Source organism: Phallusia mammillata, chromosome 8 (genome assembly GCF_965637545.1).
Source record: "Phallusia mammillata chromosome 8, kaPhaMamm4.hap1.1, whole genome shotgun sequence".
Lineage (NCBI taxonomy): Eukaryota > Metazoa > Chordata > Ascidiacea > Phlebobranchia > Ascidiidae > Phallusia > Phallusia mammillata.
In genome coordinates, this window is record NC_137259.1 from 5574097 (window position 1) to 5587033 (window position 12937).

The 12937-nt window shown below is 36.8% G+C and overlaps 2 protein-coding genes across 4 annotated transcripts; one reads left to right on the plus strand and one right to left on the minus strand.

Annotated features, from left to right (window-relative positions):
- Window positions 1-299: 299 nt before the first annotated feature.
- LOC145204814 (uncharacterized) lies at window positions 300-4729 on the plus strand. Of its 3 annotated transcripts, none has more exons than XM_080077405.1 (6): window positions 300-432; window positions 1152-1350; window positions 1799-2072; window positions 2211-2355; window positions 3168-3280; window positions 4218-4729. In XM_080077405.1, the coding sequence occupies exons 2-6, from the start codon at window positions 1313-1315 to the stop codon at window positions 4533-4535; spliced, it is 888 nt and encodes a 295-aa protein (XP_079933531.1). In that variant the 5' UTR covers window positions 300-432; window positions 1152-1312; the 3' UTR covers window positions 4536-4729. The 3 variants fall into 3 exon arrangements, with proteins under 3 accessions (XP_079933531.1, XP_079933532.1, XP_079933534.1); XM_080077406.1 differs by having other exon boundaries at window positions 1277-1350; XM_080077408.1 differs by lacking the exon at window positions 1152-1350 and having other exon boundaries at window positions 305-432.
- Window positions 4730-8469: 3740 nt separating this feature from the next.
- LOC145204674 (uncharacterized) lies at window positions 8470-12210 on the minus strand. The gene is made up of 3 exons (XM_080077268.1): window positions 12094-12210; window positions 11694-11709; window positions 8470-10895 (listed from the first exon to the last, which is right to left on the minus strand). The coding sequence occupies exons 1-3, from the start codon at window positions 12208-12210 to the stop codon at window positions 8677-8679; spliced, it is 2352 nt and encodes a 783-aa protein (XP_079933394.1). The 3' UTR covers window positions 8470-8676.
- Between the last annotated feature and the right edge of the window lie 727 nt (window positions 12211-12937).

The window sequence follows — 12937 nt, forward strand, 5'->3', positions numbered from 1 at the left end:
CATATTTGCTTATTTGGGAAACCGTTGGAGAAATTTGGACCGAAACGGTCCCCCAAAACACCTTAAAAAAACGCTGAGCCTGTCTGTCGTTTGAGGGTATAAATGTAATATTTTGCTGGGGAAATTAAGCAGGGTATAACTGCAACTCTGTACAAACACCGCGTAAAAGCTAGGCTTCTGGGCTGCTGCTTGCTGGGTAAACAAAGCAAGTCGTGATTAGCACAACGTATAGTGACCATTTCGTCCAAAAATGGAAAACCAGCGCGTTTCGATTTCAGCGTTCTTGCGCAACACTTTTGGTAGTTGGTTTACCACTCGAGTGAGAAATCGAGTACACATAGCCACGCACTACACAGTTGAGTTGTTGTGGTTGACTAAACGTTCTATAACTACACAGTGAAAATGTGATTGAAGAAGTCTTGATTTGCAGAGGTATGAACGAACTTAATAATTGAGTACTGTGTTTGTTTGAAAACATTTACATGATGTATATTGTCTAAGATTTCCACAAAATGATAAGATAAACAATTTTGTTCGGCAGTTTTTTTAATATACGATACGTCATTTCGAGCTCTGCATGTAAAAAAGTTGCAGCAAACACCAATGCCGCATTGTAGCACTGGCAAGTATAGCAGTGTCGGCGTGGAGAGCTGCAATTAATTGCCTTGGACATTTTATGAACTTTTCTCCAAATCCAAAAGTTGCCATGTAGGCTGGTAAAATAGTTATGTTCTGCATCTATCTATGCAGTTTTGAATTTGTGTATGACTGATAGTCATCCTCAATAAATCGAGTGCAAGCTGTTTTTATATCTCTTTCTGAAGTCGGCTTTTGCATTTTGCCTATGTGTATTTTGTATGTATATACTAAAGCAGTGGTTCTCAAACTGTGGTACGCGTACCACTAGTGGTACGCCGGAACTTTTCTGGTGGTACGCGAGTAGCTTTCTGTGATACCTAATTTAAGTCCTATCTAAAAAAGCAACTCAACTGACCCAACTGGTCAGCCCTGATTTGGCCGAAACTCGTGTTTTGGACATTCTTTGAAATTTCTAAATATGCTAGCCATGTTGAGAAAATGGGCCTATTTCTTGGTCTATTAATTCAAACAGGGAGGTTTAGGTGGTACGCAGTGACAAAAATTTTTTTCAGGTGGTACGCGATCCATATAAGATTGAGAACCACTGTACTGAAGCAATCAAACAGTAAATGTATGATGATGAAATTTTGCTTGAGTATTCAAAAAAAGTTGGCTTGATAAACTACTTTGTTGGTAGCATGTAGCGACAAGCCGACAACCAACTTACACTGGCATGTTATTTGATGATACCAATCAAAAATCTTCTGTGAGGTGAAAATTTAAACCGAAATTTGTCATTTACAACTTGTTGGATCCATTTAGACCAGTGTTTTTAACTGTTTTTGGACTACATAGAACAATATATGCATTAAAAAATCTAGCGAAACACTTACAATCTTATTTTTACAAAGTGAGTCTGATTATTACACAACAATAAATGAAGTAAAACGGATCGAACATTTAAACTGGTGAAAGTGGATTAGATTTTTATAAAGAGAAACTGTTTGCACCTATTGTGTAAAACTGGTGAATTTCGACCGGTGTACTATGAAACACAAGTCAAAATGATAAATTTTGTAAAGAACACGGTCTACTGATTTATCACCAGTTAAAAATTGTTGATTTGGACACAGTTTGATAATTGTACAACTGTACAAGGTGCAGTTTGTTTATGATTTGTTTACTACATTATATACAGATTGTTGTGTAATTGATTTAGATTTGCTAACAACACTATCAAAATGAAAGTCATTTGTGCCGGCATAAGCAAAACTGGCACCAAGACCATGTCAGTAGCTTTGCGAATGCTTGGCTATGAAGTATATGACTATCTGGAAAACTACACCAATCTGGGAGATGACTGGGAGCGAACATTTAAGACAGGAAGCACAACTGAGGATTTCAGACGAATGTATGAAAATGTTGATGCTGTCACTGACATACCAGCTGCATACTTTTGGGATGAAATTCACAAAGCTTTTCCAGAATCAAAGGTAAATGACAATGCAGGCAAATCTGGTTAGTTGCATCAGTCAACCACATAATCCTTCAATGGAATTATGGATAGTAAATCCTAACCAGGGCCATGTGCCGAGAAGTTTTTTTATGCAACTTAAACAATCTTTGTTTAGATTATTTTGATGTTAAGACCTGATGAGGATACTTGGTGGTCAAGTATTGAAGCCCAAGACAAAACGTTAACATCATTTTCCTACAGACTTACCACATTTCTTTCACCCACACTAAGGGGACTAAGTTCTTATGGTAGAAGATGCGGTAAGACCTTAATGTCTTGAATTTCTTACGAATGGAAATCAAATTAAAAATAACTTGACTTGGGTTAAAGGTATTATAGGTTATTCTGTTCAATAACTAAAAAGGTGCCTTTCCTCAATGTTGGCAATTTATCAGTACTATATCCTATTTATTGTTTAATCACATACACCATATGTCATATTTACAGGTATACATTAGTTTCCTAAATACGATTATATCTTTCTGGCATTTTACAACATGATTGTGTGTGCAAGCAGGTTTTTTTTAAGGTTTGGTTTGGGTGACCGCTAAGTAGTTTTAAGAGACCGCAAGTGTTTCATTTAAATACCAAAAAATAGCCATATTTGCTTAAACGAATTATTTATTAGGCTACTGGCAAATTTTGCGAAACCGCTGGAGAAATTTGGGGGACCGAAATGGTCCCCCAAAACACCTTAAAAAAAATGTGTGCAAGTATATGCGATTGGGAATGGCATCACTATTATGCAACCATTTTTAAATTTAGAAAGACTAATTAGTATAAAGCATGGAACATATTTTTGATTTTATCTTTAATTATAAAACTCTTTGTCCGTGTTTGTTTTACGTTGTTACCAGGGATAGACCGATTCTAGGAGCCAATATTTTGCATTTTTTCGATATTCAAAAGTGCCATGTGACCACACATAGATGGCTTACAAGAAAGAGACATGTATTGTTTTCATTCTTTCATCTGTAGTTTTTACAGATGAACCTGAAGTTGTGCACTGCAAATTTTTACGTAAATTGACCCAGTGGTTTACCCTAAAACATAACTATTTTTTGCTTTGAAGCTGTTGCCGTGTATGGATGGGAAAGCCCACCTTTGTCATTGTTTGGTTCATCACCGTTAAATGAACTTCTGATCAGAATGACATACAGAAGACATAATGCACATGTCTTGCAGGTAGTTTGTTAAATACTGTCATTTTGTCAACATAAACTGGGTTTTCAATTACCCAGAGTTTGTTGTATAAACAAAGTGTGACTAATATGTCAAATTGAGTTTGATTTGACATAGCAACACAATTGCACTAAAAACATGCACACTGTTGAAACATTGTGGAGCGCATAAAAGTGGAGGGCATAATTGGTGGATGAGAGCTAAACAGGCTGCAGCTACACATGTAGGCGTGACAAGGCATTAAGTGACTGAAGCTCACAAGAAAGTGAGGCTAGCGCATTGTGAGTAAAAAATGAAATATATAAAATCATTTGCTAAAAGTTTTGAAAATTTGTGTATTTTTTATGTTGGTTATGTTTGGGTCATTATGTACAAATTCTTTTCAATTAATCATAAACATTACTGCCAAGGTAGTGGTGTATATAGAATACATCGTGTAGACGTTTCGACAACTGTTGTTTCTCGAATCGCTTTTTATTCAAAGGCATGAACCCGAGCTCAACATCGACACAGTTTCCATGCCCTTGCGTCTGTTCAACACCTGACCCATATCTCCGGTTCTTATCTTTTCGTCTACGCTACCGTTCTAAACGTCGTTCCCTATTATCGTCTGTGACGTCACTTCACACATCTGGCTTCCCCTTTTTTTCCTTAGTGCTTTATATACCGTGTTCTACAGCTTGATTGAAAACATGTACTGATGATGACAACAGAGATTGTCGAAACGTCTACACGATGTATTCTATATACACCACTACCTTGGCAGTAATGTTTATGATTAAACTACTTTTCAAGTCCGTGCATAGTGTTCTTTTCAATTAGTTTTGAGCCAAAATACTTCGAGATGTAAAATGAATAAAACCACCCAATATTAAACTGTAATTGTGTTTGGACAATTTGTGAACAGTTTATCACCATTCAACATAATCTTTTGTTTTAGAATGCTCCCAAGGACAAACTTCTTGTGTATTCAGTAAAGGATGGATGGGAACCATTGTGTGAATTTCTGGGTGTGGAAGTCCCTAAAGACCCATTTCCGCATAAAAATGTACGCGGCAACATTGTAGAGGAGCTATTTAAAACAAATCCAGTGTTTATAAGAATGCAAAGGGAAGCTGCTTTTTCTGCATGTGCTATTCTAGCATTAACATTGTATGGAGGTTACAAGCTTGCAAGGGGGTCTACACCTGTTTCCTGGGCAAAGTACTGGAGCAGTATAGCTTACTCATGCTTAACAAAAATAAAAGCAATAAAATAAATTCTTGAAATTAGATGAACATGTTGCCAATTTTAATGTGCAATTGTGTTTTAATTTATTGTGGACCAATACTGCGTTTTTTAATTAAAGAGTAATTTACAATTCAATAATATTATGAAGTTTCTTGAAACAAGTCGTCATATAATTAGTTGGCCCAGTTTTTAACAAACAAATAAACGTAGTGTGATATCTATGACGGAGATTGGCAGAAAATATTCCAAGTGAAAACGGCGGCAAAAAAATGTCTACTTTTGCCGCTGTCTAAGACATGATTGTCAGTTGAAGTTAACGTTAGCAAAATGACAAAATAACAGAAAGCATTGAACACTTGCTCTTTGAAAAAAAGCAGCATTGTGCCAGGTAAGTAAGTTTTTGACAAAAGATTTCGCTCAAAACTGTATCCTAGTTTAAACCAACACGTGTGATTTAACTTTTTCTAAACCATGCAAGTGAAAAAAATTGTGTAAAATCAGAAGATTTTGGGAAAAAGTGTTACCTAGTTTAAACCAACGCTTCTGATTTAACTTGTAAACAGTAAGTGAATTGATTTGTGTAAAACCAGAATATTTTGGTGAAAAGTATTGCTTTTGTGTGACAAACAACCACATAATCTTGCAGTAATACTCTGAGGCAAATCGTTTCTCACAATTCACACTTTAAATGCAGAAAAAACAGCCTGACAAATGACTACCATGTTTTTGCTCAACCTTATTCAGAAAACATTAAAAACTGTTAACTTAAAACCAATTTAACTTATTGGCACAGAAGGGTGTTGCTCATTGGACTACACAGCACTGAACATTTTATTTTTTAGTAATCAGCAGCTTTGATGCTTTACAAATGTTGATTAGGTTAATCAATTTAAAGGTTTTCATGCAAGTTTGAAAGCCCAAATTGTTACAAAATATAGCACTGACTGAATGACATAGCTTGTGTCTCTTGACACAAGTATAAAAATGATTTGCGTTTGTTTCACATGTTTTGTTTTTTTGTTTAAAACAAGGTAAGATGATTTGTTTGGTTATGTATTGCATTAAATTGTATTTTCCTTCAAATTTGTGTCGTAAGCTGTTCTTTGAAATACATTTGCAATAGCATAATGTAAACAAGAAAGAAAGTACACAACTATCAAGAAAGGAAGTACTTATAATACAACACTTTCGGGGACATAATAAAGCCTTAACCTGAAAAATTATAGCCTGACCTCCAGTAATGTGACCTTCCTAAAAAGTACTAATTTAGGTAAATATGAGGATGTAAACACCAGACTAAAAGTATCAGCAAACATTTTGTGACAAGTGTGCATATATAAGCAACATATCCTAATTAAGTTATGCTGCATTGTCGCGAAGTTGTAAACTTTGCACTGTTAGTGAACTTTCATTTTACACCATGTAGTCTTTATACTGGTGTAAATGGCCCATTGTCTACGTATTGTGAATCATAAACCATTAAGTAAAATATGGGTGATGCTCAACACACCTCGAAACTAGTAAACTTTTTGGTTGGTGCTAATTCATTTTGCGATAGCTGTAGGTTAGACACAGCTCTTGCTTCGGTTTTGCTTTAGATACTTTATGTATCTTTAGTTTAGACAAATGTGTTAAACAGTTTTTGTTCTGTCTTAGCTGCAGTTTTTTGGCAGTGATTTTAGCTCATTTCCTTTTTTAGAATATTTCTTAATGCTTTTCAAAGGAGGAGACTTTATGAACATGGAGCCATCCATGCCGTATGACCACATGATGGCACCACTGCTGTCCCACCACAGCTCTGCCAACTCCAGGCAGAATTCACAACAAATTAAGTAATACATGAACACCAAAGAAAAACCCATTTTTTTTCTTAGTTGCTTACTACCAAAGTAAAAACCATTTTACTAAAATTCATTTTGTTTTGCTACATAGTCAATTTTGGTCGTAACTTTTAACAAATTTGACTTTAAATTTAACTGGATCCTCACCACCAGAGGGACTAACCCCCCCCTTTTCCGGACCCCCCCCCCCTTTTTCAAAAAGTCGTGCGTAAATTAAATAGGCCAAAAACGTTCCGTTTACCACTGCGTGATAACAGGGAGTCGTTATCTCAAAGACGCGAGCCTTCAATCTCTTGTATTCGCTTGTTATCTAATCGCCAATTGTGACGTAACAATGGGTTAATAAGGAGATTTATGCGCTAACAATCGGAAAGTTACGTTCCGGCTAGGACGCTGGTAGCAGTTTCTTGCTAAGTGCAACATATCAAACTGTTTTTGCATTTGAACAACGTAAAAGTGTTAAAAACGTGTAATGTTGTGTGGCTTTGATCCGCCAAACACGTTACAGTTTGGCAAAAACATTAGATCGATGTAAATCGAGTTATGTTATTAGGGTAATTTGTTACTTGCCAGGCACAATTTATGCCTTCTGCAGTTACCACCTTTAGTGCATTCGTGACATTGCGCAACTTAACAGTAGGATTACCGCTTCAACAAGAGATTTAGTTCTTTAGAAATTGGACCCTGTTTTATTAAGCAACGATTTTGATTACCTGACAGTCACGCTTATTTTGCAGCTGCAGTTTGGCTGAGTAAGCTAGATAGCAGCGGCGAAATCAGAAAACTACAAAGCTTTCGCTAAAATTACCTGTTCTTCCTGTCAATTAGATGGGTAGAGAAACCGCCAGTTTTGGAAAAAGTGCTTTGCCGCATAACGCGTCGTTTTGAACGACGTGTGACGGCATAATGACGTCATTAGGGATTTCCCCCCCCCAAAATGTTGGACCCCCCCTTTAAAAATTTCTGGATACGCCCCTGATTCCTACATATTCAGGGCAAAATTCTCGCGCAAAGGGCCGTTTCTGTTGCTCACGGAGCAACCCAGACGCGAAGCGCGCGAACCAGAAAAGCGCGAAATGGGACTTCCCCAAGCGTTACTTATCACTATCAGAGAAAAAATTTGGCGTTGCTCGTTTCGCACGCGCTTGGTGTTGCAAGTACATAAAGGCCTAATCCATTAGGCCCCTAATGGAATTTAAAACATCCTTTTGAACGATCACCCGCCTAATAAACGCTATATGTAGTAAATTGCGTCGTTTTTGTAGGCTAAGCTTAATCATTTTAATATCCTGATTTTCGTTTGGGTTAGGGGTAAATGTATTATTGTTTGGGTCAATCTAAAATAAAGACGATTATGCGGGGTAAATGCAACAGTGAAATCAAACACTTAAGGAGAAACAAAAATTCTGGCTTGCTGAGTTTTGGGTAAACAGCAAGCACGTGATTTGATTAGCACAACATGTCGTGACAGTCCGGTCCAAAATAGGGGATATACCATCGCGTTGCGATTTCGGCGTTCTTGCGCAACGCTTTTGGTACACCACCGGCCCGAGGAACCGGAAATACCGGATGGAGACACAGTTGAGTTGAGGTTGTCTGAAGTTCTGAACGTGCTGCACGTACACAGTGAAAATGTAATTAAAGAAGTCCGATTTGGAGGTATGCATGAACGAACTGTAGAAATCAGTACTGAATATGTAATTATACATTTACCTGTATATTGTTCAAGATTTTAGCAAAATAATAAGATAAACGATTTTGTTGAACAGATTTTTTAACGTACGGAACGTAGTTTCGGGCCCTGCATGTGCAAAAATTGTGGCAAACACCAATGCAGGTATGCAACATTGTATCAAGTAGCAGTGTGGGCATGCAAAAGTGCAAATAATTACGTTTGGACAATGCCATGTAAATCTGTTTTGAACTTGTGTATGACTGAAATTGTAGTATTGGACTGTTTCATAAAAACAGATAAAAGCAGAAATCGTTTCTTTTAATAACAGAAATATATATTTCGCCTTAATAAATAGGCATCGTCAGTTTCTGCAAAAAAGCAAACATGTAAGGGGCTGTAGGTAAAAGTAGTAAAAAATAAATAAAATAGTTAAAACACTTATAAAATTTTTAAAAATTTAAAACTGTACAAATTAAACAACTGCGAAGCACAGAGGCAAACCACGACTAGCGAGTGGCCACAAGCGACACGAGAAAAGGCAAGAAAAAAGAGACGTGATAAACTGATAAGCCATTACAGAACACGGTGGGAAGTAAATAAACCTCTAGGCGTGAAGAAACAAAACATTAAGGGGTAGAAACACAAAGATGGGATTACCTCACGCGCGGCAGAATCATTTTTTGTATGTTAATTTCGGCCTTGATTTTGTTCAGCCATTTATCTTCAAAAATATCTAAAAGATTGGGTGAAGGCATTTGCACAAACACAACAAAAAAACACAGGTGGATGTGCGGTTTACGCTTTAATATCGCACTATGGTTCTCCGCGTAGTGGCGCAGTAGCGCAGCTCGGTCATTGTTTGCCGAGCAATCGAACGTTTTCCAAGTGGCGCGATGGGTATTCCACCGTGTGGAGAACTTGTTCTTGGTTTGACCAACATATTGCTTGCCACACTTGCGGCAAGTGGCCACATAAATGCCGTAGTTGCGACATGTTAGATTTTGGCAAAGTTGGATACTGCCTGTGGGCGTTTTTAAAACGGTGGTATGGTACACCATAGTTTGGTGACTACCAAAATTACCACATAGTGCGCATTTTCCGCATGGACTTGAAGAGCCTGTGCCGTTGTCTTTGCCTGCCTTACCGATGGACAAAACTTTGAAGTTGGATAGAAAGTGTGCCAGCGTGGGTGGCCTTTTGTATGTAATGGAAGCCAAAGGTTCCATAGCTTTCTCTTTTTGAGTTAATAAAACACAAGCAGGGAATGCCGTAGCCCAAACAATTCGATTTTGAGGTCTATTTTTGTCTTCCGGCCCAAACCTTTCTTTCCAACCCTCTGCGATGTGTAGCATGTCTTCCGTCATTCCTTGATGAAAACCAGAGAGCAAGCACTTCTCCCTGAGTCTGTTAAGACTGTTACGGTAATCTTGGTCTAGTTCGTTTAATCGACGCATGCGAATCGCTTCGCCAAAAACTATCGATTTAAAAACCGACGGCGGGTGGTGGGAATGACCGTTTAGAAAACTACGTCCTTTTGCAGTTGGTTTGATGTAGTCCCTTGTTATGAAACCTTTAGGTGAACTTTTTGTTGTGATGTGGTTTACGTCAAGAAACTCCAAAGCCTTGCCTTCCTCCTCAGTTGACACTGCCCTGAACGTAAGTGTCAGCCCGTAGTTTTCAAAACCCTTTTTAAGTGAAGTTTGTACTTGTTTCGTATTTTCGCTCCCGGATGATATCCATAATATGTCATCTATGTACCTTTTGAAAAGATGAACACCACATATCACATCCCTGAGTGACTGAACGATGTAGTGGACGGCAATGTTTGCAACCGAAACTGAATGGTTGTCGCCTGTGACAATGCCGCTAGTTTGCCTATAGTAAGCATCCTTGAACTCAGTCACTACATTACTCAAGCAGAACATAACAAGTTGAGTGAGTAGATTTCTTCCTTTGACGCTAAAATTGGTATGTGTGCTCAAAGCTGAAGATAACGCTTGCTTTACCAATTCGCGGCGAAGGTTTGGATATAGGGCTGTTACATCTGCGGCAACAAGGTGTAATGGTTGCGTTTCTTTCAAACTTGATTCCCATATTGCAAGGCTTTGTAAGTAGTGTTTAGTGTCTTGGCAGTATTCATCCACTACAGATTTGCAGTAGTTCACACTTACAGGTTTAAGGAGATATTCTAGAAATGCTGTTACTCTGGAGGTAGTTATTTGCCCTGCCGCTTGTAGGAGCCGAATAGGAATATCTATTGCTCTGATTGTGTGCAGATGTTCTTGCAGTAGCTTATGCGTCTTAAAAAGTGGGTACGCATAAGCTGTGTTGTAAATGGAGAAATATTTGGCGGACGGTCCAGATATATGTCTATAAATTCCATTTTCAAATTTAATTCCAACAGTATGGGCAAGAAAATCTTCATTAATAACCCCAGCAGCGTGTAACTTTTTTAAAAAACACTCACACTTTAACCTTATATCATTAAGATGTTGTTCAATTGTACCTTGACTGATGTCCATTCTTTCAAATTTTCCCAATTCACGGTTCATGATAAGGTCATAATCCGCGTGGTTAATGACTACAATTTTCCCATCTTTGTCAGCATTGCAAATAACTATTTGTTTGCGTTTCACCAAATTTCTCAACTTGACAAAGCTTTTTCTCATAGCTGGAACCAGGTTGTTCCTGTCGCGGTATTGACGCTTTACACATACGCCGAGGTTTCTCATTTTAGCCATCACTCCTTCGGTATAAGCTATTGTTGTATCGTTTAGCTGGTCTCTTGGGGGTCTAGAGAACTTTTGCAACTTTAACTTTGGTGGAAATTTGTTACTTCGATCTTCTTCATTGTTGCAATCTGCGAAAAAAACTATGGTGTACCATACCACCGTTTTAAAAACGCCCACAGGCAGTATCCAACTTTGCCAAAATCTAACATGTCGCAACTACGGCTGTTTATTTTTATCCTCATTCAACACTACAATGTTAAACATTCCATACATCAGTTTTGATTACTTTTGAGGGCAAATCTCTTGTTTTTTATCCTCTGTGGGAGGGCAATGACTGAATGCATTATGCTCACAATGTATTTGCTGTCAAGCTGTCTATTTTGTTGCAAGTCGGTTGAATCATTTTTCATTTGATTTTTTCAACTTTTATTGACTTCTTTTTAGTTCAACCGATTGAGAGCCACTGGGCTTGAGCAATGCTAAAAGCAGCATTAGGTTTCTTGCTTAGAGAAACACAAGTGACCAGATAGCTTTAAAACAAACAACTTTAAGAACACAAAGTGGTTGCACTAACCACTGCACCATCTTGGCGGCTCTTGGGAGTTGAAAGTCAGTTTAACCTGTTTGTTTTGCAGGTATTTTTGATATTGTAGTTGGCTAGTTACCATGCTAAACATGACTTTCATCTTGTTTGTTTATTTTACTATTTTGAAAACAATAAGACATATATAGGATTTGCAAGGATACATAATAAAATAGGTAAGCATTAAAATTTCAAACCTTGCAAAACACAAAGGAATTCGAATAGACAAGCTATCTAAGTTTCAAAAGTGTATAGGTGGGCATGTAATATCTAATAGAAGCATGTAGTCAGCTTCCTGTGTTCAAACCAGTATATAATATCTTATTCAAAACAATGACGGTAATAAATCAAGCACCTGTTTTATCAATTACCTGCAGAATTTGTTTACACAGTACGTAAAATGATCTGCACCTCATTTTATAATAAAGCATAGCAGTAACTTAGTTTGGCTTTCATGTAAAGAAACAAAGTTTTTACTATTTTCAACCTCTGTTAATGCGACTCATATTACACATTTTTCAACAAATTATTTTCAAGCAATTATAATTAAATTATTACCACTCCGGTCTCAAACTGTGAAAGGCTTCAAAAACTCTTGTAAAAACTTGTCTCACCCATGATATTTCGCAAAAAAATCAAAATTTTTAACAACAAAATGTGTAACAAAAACTATGCACATATAGTTCATGACAAGCTTAACCAAGTTCAAAGAACAAACTAAACTATGGGTAGAATGTATGATTTCTATTTTTTACCTCCTCATTTCGCTTCAGCCATCTTCCACATGGACTTTCCTCTAGGATTTCACTTTCATCTTCCTCACTTTCATGTTCACTATCTTCAGCCTTGGCGGAGGCTTCTTTTTCCGACATACTCCGAAATAGGATTCAGAAACTTAATTCAAGCCTGATGGAAAAAACTACTACTAAACCCTAGACCTACAGGCTGGAGTAAAAAAAAGTGTATAAATAAGTGCACATGATAATGTATACGGAAGTACTTGTATGTGTATAGCTGTACAATACTATTACACAATGAAATAATACAGTATAAAGAAGCATTAAATATGCATTTGCACCAAATATTTTTATTTCAAAGTAGGCCTTAAAAGAAATGTTTCAAAAAAATTGGTTAATCTGCATTTTCTTGATGTTGAATGTCATGTGGTAATGCTTTTTTATGTAACCTAATAATCTTTTTGTTGACAGTACAGAAAAAACACTTGGTTTTTGACACAAATACTTGTGATCAATAATAAAAAATTGCACTTGTGAAAAAAACGCACATTATAACAACTCCCTATACATACTATGTATAATATACAACACATAGAATGGAACACTTCAATAGCATTTGATACAATAAAAAACTGCAAGTACTTTCAGACAATGTATATTTATCAAACATTTTTAGACAAATTTACAAATATTGTGTAAGTGCTTTCTGTTGATCAAATATATTAAAATGTTTTCACAAGAAATTCAACAAAAAACAGCCATCAGATTGATGTTTATTTCATTTAAACATAGAAATATTAATAAATTTGAAAGCAAAATTGTATGCAAAGCAGTTTCACAGTTTATAAGAGCTTATCTGAAT